Source organism: Saccostrea cucullata, unplaced genomic scaffold (assembly GCF_032062105.1).
Source record: "Saccostrea cucullata isolate Sc308-1 unplaced genomic scaffold, CSIRO_AGI_Scuc_v1 ctg291, whole genome shotgun sequence".
In the NCBI taxonomy this organism is placed as follows: domain Eukaryota; kingdom Metazoa; phylum Mollusca; class Bivalvia; order Ostreida; family Ostreidae; genus Saccostrea; species Saccostrea cuccullata.
In genome coordinates this window covers 217,362-238,289 of record NW_026928165.1, presented here as the reverse complement: position 1 = coordinate 238,289, position 20,928 = coordinate 217,362, and the positions used below count along the sequence as shown (strand labels likewise).

Genomic DNA, 20,928 nt, shown 5'->3' with positions numbered 1-20,928 from the left:
TTTAAGTAGGGATTTGTATATACTTATCAGCTGAAAAGATCAAGAGATCGTGCAAATAAAGCGCATGTTTTCTATATCATGACAATTTCTCTATACTACAAAGTAGGATCTTTTTTATGCTTTTAATCTTATTCATTGTGCGGTTTTTTAGAATATGGGCCATAACTCAAGCCTTCCAGTTCCTTTATCAAGATTATCCTCTCTTTTCCTGGATAAAAGGAATAGATTTTTAAAATCAAATTTGTATACCTGAGCCAGAGAATAATGATTGTTTGCATATAAATGGTGTATATTTACAGCACAAAATGTAGCATTACAGATAAAATCTTGAATCGTCTACAGGTAGATATAAATTAATGCTTTTAAAAAAAAATACACGTGTCTCATCTTTTGTAAAACATTTAATCCCTTTATTTTAGATACCAAATCTTGTAAGTTGATGCATCTTGGGGCCTTAAAACATTTACTCTTGTTTATCAAATCAATTGTTAAATATTAATGCTATTTGCAGAAGATAAGGGTATATTGCGCCATAATTAAGGGAAGCTGATGATTGAAAAGATGAAGTTATCACATTTACAGATGCTGAGCTAAATATATACCAGTATATAATAACATGAGGAATGAAGTTATCAAATAAGTAATGAAAGATGTCAAATATTATATGCCCTGGCCAAACTTTTTCAAAATATCATAAGAAAATGGAATATTGGATTATTTTCAATTTATTCCATGATAAAATAATAAAAATAACAATTGATATAACATATTATTGCATCAACAAGCCCCTTCATTTACACAATTTGATGTTATACTACTTATATACACATGCATTATATAATATGCACTTATTATTGTCATGATTTGCCTGTTTCATCATATTCCACTTTCTGACTGCATTCTGAATAAGCAGCACACTTGTGTCCTTGAAAAGCTTTCTCCACCGTAGACCTTGAAGATCACTTTGTTAATGTTCAAAATCACTGTTACCTACATTGTATATTATAAACATATACATTTATTTATACCTGTACACCGTTAAATATATCAATACTGGTATTTTTTTTATGAAGGTAAGCTTTCACTTCCAAAATGGTTGACTGTATTAAAGTGTACTCAAATAAATGTTTTCTTGATATACATGTATGTTTTTACTTCGTAGAAAAATATTAAAAGTAAAAAAACAAATTACTGTTACCTGTGATGTTATATATCATCTCTATTCATACTTTTTCAGGCTTCTATTTCAGAAATCCAACAGGTTTTCTCTTGGAGCCCTGTCTTTCCTTCTTCTAAAAGTGATTCCATCAAGCTTTTATTTAGGAGTTCACCAACTCTTTTTCCTGTCTAAAATTCAAATCAAAAGACATACTGTAAATATAGGTTGTTAAGGAATAATGACTCTCTGCTCTAAATTTCACAAAATTTATTCAAACTTCCAAACACTGATTTTCATCAAGAGATATAGAATCAGATTCAAATGAAAAATATGAAGCACTGCTTTTTTTTCAGAAATAATTTTTATGTCAATTCATAATGAGAAGAAATTTAAATACAGAGAGAGAATAGGAACAGTAATAATTTATTATCACATGAAAAAATTAAAAAATATGAGATGTAAGATGTATACCAAAATAATATCTAGTGTCACACCTATCAAAATTATTGATATTTAATTTTAAAAAAATATAATCAAGTGCTGCTTTCTAAGTCAAAATATAACAATGTTATATGTGGTGGACTGGTTGGAAGAGAGAATACATTTGTGAGCAAAAGTTGTCTGTCTTATACTTTTTCTATTGAATAAAATATTATACCGCCTGTCCAATAAAAATTATATATTTGGTACTTGATACATTACTTAATGTTTAGAAATGATTTTATTAAATCTGTAAGGATTTTAAAACTGGATAGAATTTTTTTTTTGTCAAACAATTAAAAAATGTAAAAAAGTATTGACAAACAAAGTAGAAATTAATGCTTCCTTCATATGTTAGGTTTGCTTGAATTGACTACTTTTAGGCAGGGACCTATATACTAACAGGATAGGCAACTCCTTCATCGCCATGTTTATTTACCGGAAACATCACGCACAACACTACAAGTTTTTCAATTTACATTTATTCCCAGTAAACAGGATGTTTTCTGATTATTATCATTTATTCCTTTTATGTATTGGAATTGATTTATCAATAAGTTTTAAAACATAATAATAATATATAATTTAAGTATAGAGAAAACAAACTCCGAAATCGGCGATTTCTTGGAAATATGGCCGATCAGGGCATGTGCTGATTTTGAAGGATTCGTAATCACTGCTAGCATAAGGAATATAATCATTGCTAAAATCAAATCTTGAATAATTTTTTGATAGATTATTTAAGTTTTGATACGAAATATTTGATAGCATTAGAAATATAATTAATTAAAGTTGACTTACGAAATCCCGAGAGTTCAAGATATCCCAAGACTTGCAAGGGTTGCCTATCCTGTTAGTATATAGGTCCCTGTTTTAAGTTATTATAATTTAATTCTGGTTGTAATGCTGTATTTGATTAGATAAAAAATTTACTTCATAACGTATAAAATGGGTTGCCTACGTCACAATGACTTACGTCAAAAACGTATCAATCCGCCTGACGTTACATTCAAATTTTGTACAAACTGAAGTCATTTTGTCAGAACAATCATCTTTTTTTCTTACATCAAATGAATGAAAATTAAATTATAAGCAACGAATTTAATAGCTACCCATTTTATACGGTATAAACTGGGTTGGAACAGTTTACGCTTTTTTATAAACCACTTCGTGATTTATAAAGCGTAAACTGCCCCAACCCAGTTTATACCGTATAAAATGGGTAGCTATTAAATTTATTCCTTAAATCAAACTATAGTATTCAACTTAAAAAGTATATTGAGCAATATTAATTTTTTGATTAAAAATTATCTTCCTTATCAGATAGTGATTTCCTCTTAAGTCTATTTATTTTTGGCATATGTCTGGGAAAATATGCTTTATATCAATCCTTTTTTTTTTGTAAATTTTGCAATAGTACACTTTGCCAAAAAAACCCACAAATATTTGCTGGATAAACCTTTCAATTAATACGTTTTTGATAAAAATATTCTGGTTCCTAAGAGGCCTGTTCAACAGAGCAAACATTCGCAAGTAAACGCTTGTGTATACCTCCAATAGAAGTGTTCGCGAGCGCTTGTTCTGTTGAACAGGCCTCTGACTTTACAATTATCTAAGTTTCTTTTTTTTTTTAATGATACTTACAGTGTACATATGCATTATATTATGGAAGCAAAAGTCTCTGACTAGACTTTAAGTCTACTACTTTTTACTTGTAAGGACCTTGACTTGAAACCTTAGTAGCATATGACAAAAAAAATTGCCATATTTCCATTTCCTGAAAAAGTAGCTTTGGCAAGACTAGAAAAATCATCATTTCAGGACTTGGTACCTTCAGTAAACAACACAATGAGGTAATCATGGTTCAAGATGGCCGACTGACTTTTATTTTCCATTTCCTTTCTTTATTTATAGATATACCTGTATTATCATTACCTGCATCATATCCTCCACACTGGCGGGGTCTAGACTTCCACTCCCGTCTTTCCTCAGTCCTGTCACTGTCCCCTTCTCTGTCACACCCATTGTTAATCTACACGTAAATAGCGGGCAGAAATTTTCAATTAATATACTTAAAGGCTATATATATTTTTGGGTTAAATACTTTAATCTTGAAAAAGGTATTACAGAAAGATGGAATAAATGACAAACAAGCATAAGGACTGACAGACACAGACACAACAATATCAATACCTGTGTTTTGGCAAAGGGAGGGGACAAAAATAGAGAGATCATGAAAAGAATCCATACCTGGCTAAACAACAAGCTTCTTCCTTTAGACTGGCATCAACGATATGCGAGTGTCCAATCTGTAAACATCAATTTGACCTTTAATCAACAACTTATTAAACATCTGTTCAGCAACATATTGCAGTTGTCAAACAAAGCAGGTGCATGTTCAAGTATTCAATCTGAATTTACCTTACAAACTGTGACAATGCATGGAGATGATTGGATTTCAACCCTCTGTACATCATAAGGATCATCAGAAATATCCAGTTCCACCAGACCTTCATCTCTACTGACTGTCACTTTGGGAATTCTGGGGGAAAAAATAAACATTAAGAGGTAATTTTCGCAATTTTAATTAATATAGCTTAAATTTTAAAGAGGATTTGGATCAATGCTTCAAATTTAATATCTTTACTTTGTGTTGTAAAGGGCTGCCTTTACTGCAACTGATGCAACATCAAACAAGTTTCCTCCACATTCTAGCAACTGAAAGGATAGAAATTGCTTTACTATCAAACATGATAAGATATAAAACTTGTCATATTTGTATAAATAGGAAACACTACAAAACTGATTATGAGTAATTATAATGAACTTACAAGAACATCAACATATAAAACCCAGCACTGCTCCTCGGGAATGATGCACAATGCTTCCAAATCAAAGCAGCTAGGACAATCATAGGTTCTGGTCAGAATGTTCCCAATTTCCGCTGCCAATTCCTCGCCCCCTCTTCCTTCAAACACAGGGGTGGCATTAGCTGAACTGAAAAAACATTTGGAATATACAATGAACGTGTATATCCTGTTTCAAAAGAAACATCCATTGTTTGAAAATAATTTATAATTGCTTGTATAATTCTAAGCATATGTGTGAGAAAAGATATCTTAGAGTTCCTGATTTTTTTTTATTTATTGCTTTTTTAACATTTTGGTTAATGGTATTGGCTGCTTTTCCCCTCCCAAGAGGTCACAGTCTTACCAGTCAACAAAAAACTCCAGCCTCCCTTTATTTGGTTTATCTGGTGAAGGTTTATCAAGTTCAGCTTTAACTCCAGCAAGAATATCCGTATTTGCCTAAAATATAGTTTTATGAATGTAGTTTTTGCATGTCTCCTTATTCTAAATATAAGAATCCCTTTTTTGTTTTCTCTTCCCATGAACGATTTTGAATCTTTGATGCACTTTGAAATATTTCAACAGACAATTTACACAGACATTAATTGACATAAAAATTATTCCAGTCCAGTCCAATACGAAAATTTGTAATATTACGAAAAAACGTAAGATTACGAGAAAGCGTAATATTACAAGTTATCGTAATATAAAACTTATATTACAATTTTTCGTAATGTAGTTAAATTACGAATACGCGTAATATAGCAGATTGTAAGAGACTATATTACGAGTTTTCGTAATCCAAGACAAATTCAAGCATTGCAAGGAATTGAATGGTGGGTAGCAAAGTATGACGTCAGTAATATATCAGATTCCACGGCTACTGATAGCACGCGGTCAGTTTGGTCAGTTACGCCTCTCAGAAAGCATGGAAATTCAAGAAGAAAGTACCGCCAACGATGGGTGAGTGGACAATTTCTTTTATTATTCTTTTGTAGGAATTTTCCCAAGGATAAGACCAATTTTCCAGTAAATTTCAATATTCGCTTAAGCATGTCGCATTGGTCTATATCACCCGAACTCCCTACTTTTTTTGCGAAGTCTATCCTAAAAATCACACCCTCGTCTCATGATTCAACTGTTCGTACAATTCTTATTGAAATACACAGAATTCAAATGTCAGTAAGAGTCGTACAAGTTATCGCCTGTGGCATCTCGTAGTAAACGTCATACTTTGCTACCCGCCACTCAGTTTCTTGCAATGCTTGAATTTGTCTTGGATTACGAAAACTCGTAATATAGTCTCTTACATCTGCTATATTACGCGTATTCGTAATTTAACTACATTACGAAAAATTGTAATATAATTTTTATATTACGATAACTTGTAATATTACGCTTTCTCGTAATCTTACGTTTTTTCGTAATATTACGAATTTTCGTATTGGACTGGACTGTATTCTTTACCAATTCTTCATGTAAATTAAACAGTTTAAAAGGAACATAATAAAGTCAGCTTATATAATCTGTAATTCAATTCATAATGTTTTTTCATGTTTTACATAAAATTTCACTATATAGGATTTAATAAAACATTTACTATATAGAACCATACCAGCCTGACACGTGCAGATCCTGTTGTATTGGAGAGCAGTCCAGTTTCTAATTCAATGTGTCTGTAATCTTCACATCCCCTCCCATCTTCTCGACAGTTGTCCTTTCACACAAAGAAACCATTAAAAAATATAAGCTATGTAGATGTACATGTAGATAAATCTAGTGATTGTAACAGTCCTGTGAACTGTACATAGGACATAGTCCTTGAACATTTATGTATGCTTATTTACAAAACAACTACTAAAAGCGCATATACAATAATTACTTGTACGCCGTGTATAATATATATTTTCTCAGCATCGCTCAAGTCAATCTCTGCCATCTCGATTTTAACAAAATGTTTTTGAGAACTCGTGTTTCTCTGCAATATTTCAACAGGAAGTGTTAAATACGTCATCAAATTTTGTATATAAAGAATCGGTTTCAAATTAAGAGATTTTTGTTCCCGTTTAATTTTGGCAATGATAAGCATGAATTTAATAGCATATTGCAAGATAAGATGACAATTATAAAAAGAATTTAAAATAACTTAACTTATATTTTTAAAATAGGCCACAGAAATATTTGAAATTTTCATGCAGTGTGGTTAATTTTCCATTTTTATCCGAACAAAATATTGTGGATTCTTTGTAATTTTTATCGAAGGAGATGGTGGAAATGAAATATTGTGTTGATCCCAAACCTTGTTGCTAAACATCATTTAGATTATTTGGTTCATATATCAAAGACGATTATGAATGACGAAGATCAGTACAAGTAAGTGCAATTTTCTTACTTACTATTTGCTGCAAACAGATCAACGTATCAAAGCAAATGTCAGAATTTTCTCGAATCTGTAGGGCCTATCCGACAAGGCGACGGATCTATTACTCGAAGACTCTTAAACATTTTCCAAGCATTTCTTGGAACACAAAGATTAAATTTAAAAAAAAATCAGTAGACATGTCAGTTTCATGTTTCTGCTTAATAAAAAAAAGATAAAATTTAACAAAAATGCAAATAGTTTTTAGATATAACAACTGATAACATTTCGAAATATTCTGATATTCAGTCCATTTGGACATATGAGTGGCATATCAGCAGCTGATCAGCACTGTTCTTTATAAAATATACTCACAAGTGCTTGTGTTTCTTCTACATATATACCTAATTATGTTCCCCAAACGGAGTTTGGGAACATATTGTTTTTACTCGGTTTCTTATTATTATTATTTTTCTTCTCGGGAAAATTTTGTCCGCGAATGATCTTGTAAAGTACACATCCGATTAAGGGGAAACCTTTTTAGGGTAAGTAGGCATGTTACGTAGATTTGCGTGGTAACGAAGGTCATGTGTGTGTGTGGGTGCTTGCAAGAGCGCGCACGTGCAACACGTGAAATGACCAATATACTTGAAATTGCCGTAACTTTTACATTTTTCGATGTAATGCTTTGTTATTTAGAATATGTAGACATATTATAAATGTAGATAAGATGACATTGTCAACATGCCATTTTGTGTGCACGTGCTTGCAAGAGCGCGCACGAGAAACACGTGAAATGACCGATTTAATTGATATAGACGTAAATCTTCACTGTTTTGATGAAATGCTTTGAAACTCATAATATAAGGATATAGTAGTAGCATAGACAATATGACATGGGCAAAATAGCAAGATCTCACGCGCATGCACGTGCGCTTCGCTCTGATTGGCTGAAACTAAAGTCTCAATATCTTTCTTGGTTTTTGATGAAATCCTTTGAAATTTTGAACATAGCCATGCATTAGGATATCCTACAACATGATATATAGCAATTATCAAGAAAACACGTGCATGCACGTGTGCTGCAATCTGATTGGCTGAAACTTTAAATAGCTGTAACTCCCTTGGTTTTCAACCAAACAGGATGGGATTTGGAACATAGATAGATATAATAGACTTCTACAAGAAGGTATGGTCAACATGCACATCCATACACGTGCGTGTACGTGCGCTGCAATCTGATTGGCTGAAACTTTAAATAGCTATAACTCCTTTAATTTTCAAACAAACAGGATGAGATTTGGAACATTGATAGATATAATGGACTTCTACAAGAAGGTATGATCACCATGCACATCAAAACACGTGCGTGAACGTACGCTGCAATCTGATTGGCTGAAACTTTAATCAACTAGAACTCCCTTGGTTTTCAACAAAACGGGGTGGGATTTTTCACATAGATAGATGTAATTGACTTCTACAAGAGTATATTACCATGCTCATGTATGCACGTGCGTGCACGTGAAATGAAAAAACCAAAAATACACTTGAATGAGCCTATTTTTTAATACTTTTGATTAAATACTTTAATATTTAGTATATTAATATTTAAAGTATATAGATAGTGTAGACAAGATGATATGGTCATTACGCACGTACATTCATATGCGCACGCGTGCAATGCTAAAATTTGAATGAACTTGGTACCCTTCTGGGTAAACGTTGTTAAAGTCTCAAATGCATAAAGTTTGTCTTATTAAATGAAGCTAACAGGGAATATGGCACCAAAAGGGAGATGGGGAGCGTTTGGGGAACATCTGTAACGGTCCCCGTTACAATTAGCACTAGTTATCTTATAGTTATAGACCTATGCAAAATGGGAGTCTTGATAATGGCAACTGCGAAATCCAGTCAAAGGCTTTAAGCGCCCCCTAATAAAACCGTCCAGGTCAAAGCGTCCCATGATTTTGGTCAAGCATCCCCTGATTTTGGTCAAAGCGCCCCTTATAGAATTTTACAGTAAAATCCCCCCAAACCGCCACCAAATATTGGTCAAAGCGTCCCCTGATTTTAGTCAGTGTGCCCCGGCCCTGATTTTGGTCAAAGCGCCCCCTTACATTTTTTTTCTTAGAAAAAATCGTCTGGGAACCGTCCGTAAGCAATGGTCAAAACGTCCCCTATTTTGGTCAAAGTGTCCCCAGGTTTTGGTCAAGGCGCCCCCTAATATATTTTTACAAACATGTTACGGAATAAAACTGTTTTGTATTTATAATATTATCATTGTTTGGCAGTTACCTGAAAAAATTCTATAGGGGCGCTTTGACCAAAACTATTTGATGCTTTGACCATTTCTTGGGGACAGTAAGGATTTGTTTAAATAAAGATATTTTTTCTATAAAAATATGTTAGGGGCGCTTTGACCAAAATCAGGGGGCGCTTTGACTAAAATCAGGGGACACTTTGACCAATATTTGGGGGCGGTATTTTTTCTATAAAAATATTTTAGGGGGCGCTTTGACCAAAATCAGGGGACTGCTTTGACAAAAATTAGGGGATGCTTTGACAGGGATTTTTATTAGGGAGCGCTTTGACTGGCTCCCGCAACTGCTCATTTTTTTCAAATTGATCAATATTTTTTTCTTTTTTTTAGTAGGCCTGATGAAGAGGAACAAAAAGGACCTATCATTAAGACGCTGAAGTCACGACACAAAGGTCCAGTGGAAGATGGAGTGACCACTATAGATTTGGGGCCCTTATGTAGAAAGCTGGGTCTGGCATGGCTTATGACCAGCCCACATTTGTGGTGTGTTAAGGACATTTGTGGATGGGTGTGTGCCATTTTCACCTGGCTGCTCGTCCTTTATGCACTTTATGTTGTCAACTTTGTCATGCTGCTCCACAATCCTAATACAACCTGGAGTTTGGTTAATGGCATCATATTCCAATTTTTTTCCTTTTTGGCTGTTGCTTCTCATCTGAGATGTATGTTAACAGATCCTGTAAGTCTTTTTTTATTCTTTAGATAAGAAATGCCAATTTTACTTCTTTTTTTTAAACATTGCAGAACATTTATTTTTTGATGATTTTAATTAAGGTTACATAACAAATCAATGTACATGTGCTGGGAAAAAAATTGATGTAGACATATGAGTACAGATAAACAGATAAATGCTTCCTTGCATCCATTAAAAAAAATCTTAGTTACATCAGGCTTGATTAAGATGTAAACATGTCTTCTAGAATATGTAAAATGCATGTATATGAAGTATAGCCTGCAGTTGTTTTTGTTAATTCAATGGCATTTTAATTTTACTCTCATCTTTTGTATGAGATATAATTATTGGAAAATTTGTGTTGTTAGGGTGCCGTGCCAAAAGGAAATGCAACTCAAGAAAATATAAAGAGGATGGGTTTAGCTGATGGGCAGGTTGTATTTAAGTGTCCCAAATGTGTCTCCATAAAACCAGACAGAGCTCATCATTGCAGGTGAGTTTAATATTATAAGCAAAGAAAAAAGGAACAAAATTCATTGCATGATGGAAAATAATGTACATTAGGCCATAATAAAAATATTTCGGGCAAGTGAAACTATCAATGTACTTGTCTGATACCCCGCCTTGATTTTTTTTATTTCTGTTTTTTTAATCTTATATAAGTTTATAAACAACACAATAAATTAAACACTTGATTTCCGCCAAAAATGGGACATTGTTTTGACATTCAAAAGATGATAATTGCTGTAATACATGCATATATATATTTTAAACAAGGGTGATTTATTCAGAAAGATTGGTGACAATGTGAAGTTAATTGAACCTTTACTATATGACTTTCATAGTTTACAAAAATACATTATCTGTCTGACAACTTACATACGTTACAATCTTATTATAAAATAGATATTACAGAATAGTTTATTAACTCACTTTCAGAATATGAAAAAACAGCAGTTATTCTCCGTGTACGATGTATCTTGATTCAAAACATGGCAACTCTTCTTTTTAGCATGACCTCAATTTTTTAGCCCAGGAAAAAAATTAAATTTTCAGGGGGAAAAATAATAAGAAAATGATATTCCTGCAGTACTCTGTGTGTTTTCAGGATAGTAAATGAAAGGAAAGTGGTTTATATATTTACAAAATGTAGCATCACCGTCATATCACATTTTTTTTCCGGCAGTTAACTTCCAAATGGAAATTAATTTGTCACTCTTTAATATTTATGACAACAAACTGAGATACAGTTACTGGTATTTTCTTCTTTAAAAATTTTGGGCAACCAAGTTTAGCATTTGGACAAGTCAAAATTGTAGTTGACTGTTCACTTGCCCGAAGGACAAGTGAATATAAAAGTTAATGTCTATCCCTGCATGATGGAAAATAATGTACATTATAGCTATGTCACATAGTGAAAAGAAAATGAATTTTACTTAATGTTCATCTTACTGGTATAATGATATATACTGTATATTTAGTACCCCATATCTGAAATTCATTTGCATTGGATTTGCAAATATACCGGTAAGTACGTGATCAGTTAGTCATTAAGACTGAACAGAGCTTTCCATAAGCGATAATTAAGTGTCAGTAGTATTGGAATCTGTGTGCATACTTTTAAGCAGATTACATTAACTTATTCCTCAATTTTCAGTGTATGCCAAAGATGTGTGAAGAAGATGGATCATCACTGTCCCTGGGTCAATAACTGTGTCGGGGAAAGCAACCAAAAATTCTTTGTTTTATTCACAGTGAGTTTTTAAAAAAAAATTAGTATATCTTTTACTTTATTTTCAAAGTGCAGAAATTTGTACTTTACCTTTCCACGATGCATGAGAGAACATGTTGAAAAAAAGGAGACTTGTTGGCAATTGTATTGCAGTGCTTTATTCTAAATATTATCGAGATATAAATTTGGGAACCTGGACTATAGAGAATTGATAATCAACATAAGAGAAGAGAACCCTCATCCCCACCCTTTCAACCAAAAAATTATTTGTGTAAAAAGGTGTTTGTTTTTTTTTCTTTTCAGATGTATATATGTATTATATCATGTCATGCCCTGTATATGTCCATTCACCATTTTATAACCTGTGTTGGAAGAGAGTGGAAAAGTAAGTAGAAAACATACTTCATATAATTAATTACATTTTTAGCTCACCTGAGCCGAAGGCTCAAGTGAGCTTTTCTGATCAAAATTTGTCCGTTGTCTGTCGTTGTCATTGTCGTAGTCGTTGTCGTAAACTTTTCACATTTTCATCTTCTTCTCAAGAACCACTGGGCCAATTTCAACCAAACTTGCTACAAAGTATCCTTGGGTAAAGGGGATTCAAATTTGTTCAAATGAAGGGCCACGCCATTTTCCAAGGGGAGATAATTATGAATTAGAGAAAAATTAATGGCATTTTTAAAAAAATCTTCTTCACAAGAACCACTGGGCCAGGAAAGATGAAACTCATGTGGAATCATCCCCAGGTAGTGTAGATTCAAGTTTGTTCAAATCATGACCCCTGGGGCTAGGGTGGGGCCAAAATAGCCGACCAAAGTTTTACATATAGGAAAAATCTTTAAAAATCTTTTTCTCAAGAACCACTGGGACAGGAAAGATGAAACTCATGTGGAATCATCCTCAGGTAGTGTAGATTCAAGTTTATTCAAATCATGACCCCCGGGGGTAGGGTGGGGCCAAAATGGCCGATCAAAGTTTTACATAGGAATATATAGGAAAAATCTTTAAAAATCTTCTTCTCAAAAACCACTGGGCCAGGAAAGATGAAACTCATGTGGAATCATCCCCAGGTAGTGTAGATTCAAATTTGTTCAAATCATGACCCCTGGGGCTAGGGTGGGGGGCCAGGAAAGATGAAACTCATGTGGAATCATCCCCAGGTAGTGTAGATTCAAGTTTGTTCAAATCATTACCCCTGCGGCTAGGGTGGGGCCAAAATGGCCGACCAAAGTTTTACCTAGGAATATTATATAGGAAAAATCTTTAAAAATCTTCTTCTCAACAACCACTGGGCCAGGAAAGATGAAACTCATGTGGAATCATCCCCAGGTAGTGTAGATTCAAATTTGTTCAAATCATGACCCCGGGGCTAGGGTGGGGCCAAAATGGCCGACCAAAGTTTTACATAGGAATATATAGGAAAAATCTTTAAAAAATCTTTTTCTCAAGAACCACTGGGACAGGAAAGATGAAACTCATGTGAAATCATCCTCAGGTAGTGTAGATTCAAGTTTGTTCAAATCATGACCCCTGGGGCTAGGGTGGGGCCAAAATGGCCAACCAAAGTTTTACATAGGAATATATAGGAAAAATCTTTAAAAATCTTCTTCTCAAGAACCACTGGGCCAGGAAAGATGAAACTCATGTGGAATCATCCCCAGGTAGTGTAGATTCAAGTTTATTCAAATCATGACCCCCGGGGCTTGGTGGGGCCAAAATGGCCGACCAGAGTTTTACACAGGAATATTATATAGGAAAAATCTTTAAAAATCTTTTTCTCAAGAACCACTGGGCCAGGAAAGATGAAACTCACGTGGAATCATCCCCAGGTAGTGTAGATTCAAATTTGTTCAAATCATGACCCCGGGGCTAGGGTTGGGCCAAAATGGCCGACCAAAGTTTTACATAGGAATATATAGGAAAAATCTTTTAAAAATCTTTTTCTCAAGAACCACGGGGCCAGGAAAGATGAAACCCATGTGGAATCATCCTCAGGTAGTGTAGATTCAATTTTGTTCAAATCATGACCCCTGGGGCTAGGGTGGGGCCAAAATGGCCGACCAAAGTTTTACATAGGGATATATAGGTAAGGGAAACCTTTTAAAATCTTCTTTTCAAGTACTTCAAAGCCATGATCACTGATATTTTTCTATTTAAATGGAATCATCCTCTGGTAGTGTAGATTCTAGTTTGTTAAAAATTTTTAAGCCACCTGAGTAAACTTTCAGTTCTGATCTGATATGTGCTTTCTTCTAGCCGATGTGCTCAGTCCGTCTGTGGCCCCTGGGCCTCTTGTTAATCATTTTTAAATTGAAATTTAGGTGTAGAATTGAAGTTGAGAATAGCAGAAATGTATTTAATTCAGGAGACAAAGTAGGAGACATAAAAGTGACTTGAGAAAATATATATTTTTTTTAATTTTCAGCATGCTCAGGAGTTTCACCACCAGCTACAACAGTTTTTCTTATATTCCTCATTTTTGAAGCTCTGCTGTTTGGAATCTTCACAGCCATAATGTGTGGTACACAGGTGTCAGCCATTTGTTCGGATGAAACGGTAAGATTCCTAAAACTGGTTGTAACAAATGTATACTTGTAAAACATCATCTTACAATTGCATCTTTCCATTGAATGATTTCACTTGAAAGAATTTGAAAGTGGTGCCTGTTCCAAAAATCGTGAACTTCTTGGCCTCTGTATCATAAATTCTAGTCTTAGGGTGGTATTTAGTATTTTTTACTGAATACATGTATTGTTCATATAGGGGAAAATGCAGGAATGTTTTTCATCACATATAGGGGTGTTGTTGAAACTAACATGATTAAAAAAAGTTACTGAATACTAGACATTTTATTGACCTCTGACATCATATTTGTCTTACTTTAGGGCAACATATTTGTCTTGCTTTAGGGCAACATATCTTCATCTAGTATCCGTTTATTTTCAGTTTTATTTTGAACATTTATGGATTCTTAAAGGTTTGTGATAAACTCAGGTAACCATAAATGCCCATGGGCCTCTTATTATTTTTTTGGGGGGGGGATAGATGTCAAAATAAATTCTTATAGTCTTAGGTCTAAGTTTTTGGATGAGACTGATCATTTTTGACTGATTCAATTTAATTTTGAGTTTTATCACGCCTGCTAATCGATCAATTGCACAACCAGCAGTTGTGTATAACAATCAAAAGAGATCGATTTCCGGTTGTGCATTAGATGCGAATAATTCCAGTACACAGGTAGTAAATGGACCCGATTACAATATTTGATATTTTTATTAAAATATAAGAATGTGATTCCATGAGTAATTTATTTTTCTTTAATTTTACACTCTCATAAGACATAAATTGCAATGATTGTCGATTAGTGACGATATTTGATTTGAAGCAAGGGCTGGTAGAGCGAAAACGCTTATTGAAAATAGTATTCGCCGACTAAAATTCGTTTTCATCTCAACTAACCTTGAAAATTCAATGTCCACCATGAGTATGCTACAAGTGCATCCTATCCACCAAAATTGGGACTTCGATATTGTATAATTTGACAAATATTCGTAGAAAATAACATTGCTTATGCATGCGATAATTCAGTTGTGAGAGATCTCGGGTTATAAAAAGTTACGAAAGTATTACGCAATCTCCATAATACACCTCTTATACTATTATATTTTTGGTAATTATAAAATTTTAAATATTGGCTATAATATGAAGACGTTGCAGTGGCAGATCCAGCAATTTTTGAAAAAAGGGGGGTGTCCAGGTGTCCAACACTTATGCATATAGGCACTTCAAACCTGGCAACACTGAGTTTTCAACAGTTCTATGGGGGACTTTGACAAGCCAAAAACAAACAAACAAACAAATAAAACAAAAACACAAACAAGCAAGCAGTAGATATACATGTAGCTATAATTCGCTGGGATCTTCCAATGGTTTCCAAGTGAAACCTTGCATAGGACGTGTTGGTAGTCCACCCAGGGCTGGGATTGTGACGGTACTCGGAGGAAAGCATATTAAAAAACTTATTTATAGCGATCAGAAAACAGAGATTGAACAACATGTACAGTGTATTTATTTTATTCGAAATCTTTTTTTCAAAATATTAGACGTAATTAAATATCCATGTTACATAACTCTCTCTGCAAAAATTAAGGTGGGGGGGGGGGGGTCAAATACAAACCTTCTATATCCGCCAATGATGTTCAGTCATTTTTGCAATCACATTTAGACTTTTTCAGCAGCAGCGGCCGATCTCTTTTATAAGGAATGAAACGTTATTTTTCAATAGTTCTGTAAACTAATCTTAATTTTAAAAACTTGCTTTAAACTGAGCGTTTATGGTTGTTGTTTCAATTTCATTGTCATTTCTAATTGGATAATTAATAATATATGGTTATATAGAAAGAGTTTGTACAATAGGTACTCCCCAACCAGGGAGTGTTCAAGATATGAAAGGAAATCATCATGATTATCCGGATAATAATGAAGTGGTAAAAGTTGCAAGGTGAATAAAAAGTTTTTCAACAACACTGTAGTAAAAATTGTTTTGAATGTGCTACAGATGTGACAGCAAAGATTTTTTTTTTTTTTTACATTTTTTCCATCATACTACGCGCCTTGAGTAGCCTATTCTGCAGAAACCATGGGTATTATCACGTGTCAGACAAAGATCCATGCTGGGTTTCAGCATGTGGTTCATCTTGAGAGGTCTACATCTTCATTCATACATTCTTATCTTTCATCATTGACTTTTTTTTGTTGATTCATTGATGACTCATTGATGGTTTTGAAATTAAGAAAGTACTAGTAATTTTTGAAATTATAAACTTTGCGACCGATTTGATGCTTTGCATCAATTTTATTTGTAATGTTTAATAGTGGTATTTTTTATTGAACGATTATTTTTTTTTTAAAAAGTTTTCCCCTATGGTATACATGATGAATAAATGTAATTAATATTATTTGTGAGAAAAAAAAGTGTCCAACAAGTTTTGGGGGTGAATATAGGGGGGGGGGGGGGTGTCCTGTTTCACAAGCACCTGTAATGTGGTGTTTAATCTTATTTTTCCATCTCGAAATTTAATTCAGGATACCGAGATTCAAAACACCAGAAATACTTACCCCATGGCAAACACATATCATCGAGAGCCTGCCTCTTATTTTTTCAAAACATACTTTTTACTACAAAATATATATGAAATGAAAGTATGAAAAATTCGGTCTTTCCCTCCACTTTTGTTGCAGTACCGTCAAATAAAGGTAAGGTATGTTTGAGTTAAAACAATTTCGTACTGAAAGAAGTCGATATATATATATGTTGGGTTTTTTTTTTTTGTTTTTTTTTTTTTGCATACGGAATAGCCATATTAAAGATGCATTGGATAATTCACACAAAATTTATCATCTAAATAATACACACATAATTTTTTTTGTAATTATATTGATTGTAACTGAAACTTTAATCCCATCCCCTAACAGATCTACTTCAACAGTTTACTTATCTTATATATCTTTTTTTTTCTCACAAATTCAACTTATTTGCAAGAAAATCCTATAATTTTATTTTTTAAATTTTGCAAAACTACTTTATAATTATATACTGTTTAATCTTATTCATACAGTTTGAAACTTTTTGTCCTTCATCTCATGCATAACCCGAGATCTCTTTCACAACTGAATTATTGCATGCATAAGCAATGTTATTTTCTACGAATATTTGCCAAATTATACACATATCGAAGTCCCAATTTTGGTGGATAGGATGCACTTGTAGCATACTCATGGTGGACATTGAATTTTCCAGGTTAGTTGAGATTAAAACGAATTTTAGTCGGTGAATACTATTTTCCATTTATTTTCGCTTTATTGCTTCAAAACAAATATCGTCGCTAATCGACAATCACTGCATTTTATGAGAGTGTAAAATTAAAGAAAAATAAATTGCTCATGGAATCACATTCTTATATTTTAATAAAAATTTTATTGCCTGGGGGGGTCCATTTACTACCTGTGTACTAAATTATTATCAAATGCACAACCGGAAATCGATCTTTTTGATTGTTATACACAACTGCTGGTTGTGCAATTGATCGATTAGCAGGCGTGTTTATGATAGACAATGAATTGTATAGGAGTTCACAGGAATTAGGATTTAATTTTCTACCTTTATGACAAATATATCGTTTGCCAAAATTCAAAAAGAGTAATATTTTTACTATTAATTTATAGATAATTTAAACACTAGAAGAAGATTTATTGAATTTCACTTGGTGAACTAAAAACGATCAATTTTCACTAATCCAAAAAAGATTTTTATCCTTGTTCATGGGAAGTGTGTAAATATTGTATTCATCAAATTTCATTGCTTTTTCCCTGCAGCCTGTGTGTTAAGAAATTGTTTCAAGGACATGACCCATTATATTGTAGTGCAAACAAGTTACTTAATGTTATTCTGCAGTATTTTACCTCAGCATTTTAGCTCTAGTGAAAGAATACTTTAGAATTCCTAAATACAAGGGAGGAATAATTATTGCATAATCTTACGAGAAATACAAAATAAAATTACTTGCCTTCATCATTATGGTTCTAAAATCCATGTAAGATCTCTTGATGAACTGTCCACTCACTAATGATTGTTCTCAAGATTTGAAGTTAAGGAGCCATTCCTGAAGATAAGTACTCACATAAATTAAGAACACACGGATAGTAATATGTTGAGATGGCAGTTTTTAAAAACTATATGGAAATATACACTGCAGTACAAATCTGCAGCTTAAAAAAAACAAGCTTGTCTATAATTTCTTTCAAGTATTGACTTGACCTTTCCTATTAAGGTCAGATTTATTGATCATTTTGAAATATCCTTCAGCAAATTTTCTTCTTGATGGACATATTGATGCAATTATGGACACATGGGTTTTATCTGAGATTTGCTAATATTTCAGTTTACCCCCATTTAACATCACTAGACATAGCTGTTAATGCCTTTTATCACTTTTTCTTTCCAGGGAATTGAAAGTATAAAAAACGAGGCATCTCATCAGAAAAAAGGCTATTGGCTAAGCCTGAAGGCCACTTTTGGACACCCCTTTACATGGAAATGGTTTTCTCCCTTTAGCACACCCAAGTTTGCATATTCCACACCTCACCTGCACTGTGTTTAACTCAAGGAGGGGGCATATCAAATTGATCAAGATAATCTACAAAAATATGTTTTCTATGTCCTATTTTATTTTTTATATTTTTGTATTTTTTATTGTTATGGTTATATTTATGTTGCCATATTAGATGTATACCTATATACCACATTGACTCTAAATGAAATATTCCAGAATAATCTTGTTTTTATGTAAATTATCACCCAGAACTTTACTTTTTCATTTTGAATGCTGATGCAGTATTTGTATGCTACATATTATTTTTAAATTCTGTAAGGTTTTTATGCAGGTTGAGACAGAGGGACATGAAATCGTAGATACAGTTTTACAGTAGCAAAAAAAAAATTGTGCCTGATTACTGTGAAATCATTATTATTCATGGTGGGTCAGTTTCACAGGATTTAATGGTCATCCTTATACCTTGTACTCACAAAATTACACCCCCATGAATAAACATAAAATAAAAATCTTTTGAATATACAAGTTAACCAAGGAATTACATTCCCACAAAGAAGTAAAATTATGTTCCTGACTGACCCCCATGTACATGTATTAAATTATTTCACAGTAGTTAAAAAAATCTCATTTTAACCATATTGATGCAGTATTAAATATGATATGCACATTTAGTTACTTTTTCTTTACAACAAACGTTTTATAATCACCATGATATAATCAACAAAGGTGGCTACAATTTTTTCTGTCAGTTAAGGATATCTGCTCCTCAGCCAGGAACAGGAACTCTTAATACTCAATTTGAACAAGTCTCAAAATATTGTTGGAATTGATTTTTTTTTGTACAACAATTTTTTGTTACTTATGTCTTAAACTGATTCTAATGTTATTTGAAGTCTGAAAACCTGTCTTATAAAACATAGATAATTGAACCCCATAAAAGTACACCCCTCCCTTACGAAGTTCCTTTAATTTTACCTTAGGAAACAAAAGTTTATTGCCATGAAATTAGAAGTGCTCTGTGATATGTCACTGAATGTCAAAATTTAATACTATTTGTATGTGAATATTACAATTGAAGTTAAAAGAACAAATACTGGACAAGTGTATGAAGTATTGAGATTTTCTTTTACAGTAAAACATGGTAATTAAATAGCAAAGTTTATACATTTTTAATAATTGACACTTAAAGTGAAGTGTTTTCTTTCACTGTAGCTTTATTACTTGTTATGAACTTAAAGAATTTAAAAGCTATATTACTAGAGTTATCCTTGGCATTTCATTATATCAAAGCGTGTTTTAGTGAAGTTTTATAAATGCTAAAACACAGTGGTTTATAAGATTTCAATTAGAAAAATTCATAACTGGTGCTTTTATTACTTTTCTTGAAAAAAAAAATGAGATTTTGTTATTTTCCCTGTAAATAATTAAATCAATTTTACTTAAAATATGAATTCAAATAGTATGTAGAATGTATTTGATCTTTGAATATTTTGCATTGAAAATTGAAAGAAAAATGGGGGCAAAATGTTTAAACTGCTAAAGTATATTTTAAAAGCACTGGTCTTGCTCATTAAGTTTATTAATTCAAGTAGTGCTTTTCTTCAAGTACTGGTTACTGATCTTGATACGCACACACATTTAGCTCTGTATGATATGTATTACTATATTCCATATTTACATGTACTTAATCAATTTTACTTAACAATGGAAGGACAAAAGAAGTGATATATGAGGAACATAGCAGATCTATGCAGATCAACACTATCCAATGTTAAATCAAGTTACACTTTTTCGAAATCTGATGTTGTGATGAGTTGTATAATGAACACATTTCCTTTGTAATATACCAAAAGCACATTGTAGGTTTAAAATGTCGTAGTTAAGTGTAATGTGATCTGGGTTGGATTTTTTACTAATACTTGGTTTTCTTTATTAACATAAGTTGATATTAATTCTATGTTTTGTTTGCTTAACTGGATTAATGGTGTTTTGAGGAGAATAAAGAAAAAAATATAAACTGATCTGAGCTAGAGACTATCAAATATAAATACAGATATAATAATGTATAAAATCATTTGTTTATTGTGTTGCACACATCTTACGTAAGAAGTAATGTGTGTCTCGAATGGTTCCTTTTATATAGAAAAAAACTGCTGTCTCTGTTGATACGTTGAAGTTGATGTGATGATGTATTGTTAATTTATTGAATATAAATAAGGACTATTTAACAGCTTGAATTTTCTT

At 32.8% G+C, this 20,928-nt stretch overlaps 2 protein-coding genes across 2 annotated transcripts; one reads left to right on the top strand and one right to left on the bottom strand.

Moving 5' to 3' along the window:
* Positions 1-715: 715 nt before the first annotated feature.
* Positions 716-6,494, bottom strand: LOC134276655 (exosome complex component RRP42-like). Its single transcript, XM_062758926.1, is given in 11 exon segments — positions 716-990; positions 1,199-1,293; positions 1,295-1,347; positions 3,575-3,671; positions 3,890-3,948; positions 4,061-4,181; positions 4,287-4,357; positions 4,471-4,636; positions 4,853-4,947; positions 6,104-6,205; positions 6,371-6,494. Coding segments are annotated over 10 exon segments (873 nt in total). The 5' UTR covers positions 6,428-6,494; the 3' UTR covers positions 716-990; positions 1,199-1,241.
* Positions 6,495-6,737: 243 nt separating this feature from the next.
* LOC134276670 (palmitoyltransferase ZDHHC3-like) lies at positions 6,738-20,912 on the top strand. The gene is made up of 7 exons (XM_062758944.1): positions 6,738-6,861; positions 9,498-9,846; positions 10,209-10,333; positions 11,498-11,594; positions 11,876-11,957; positions 13,998-14,128; positions 18,577-20,912. Exons 1-7 carry the CDS (start codon positions 6,839-6,841, stop codon positions 18,730-18,732), a joined length of 963 nt encoding a protein of 320 aa, XP_062614928.1. The 5' UTR covers positions 6,738-6,838; the 3' UTR covers positions 18,733-20,912.
* The last annotated feature ends 16 nt before the right edge of the window (positions 20,913-20,928 follow it).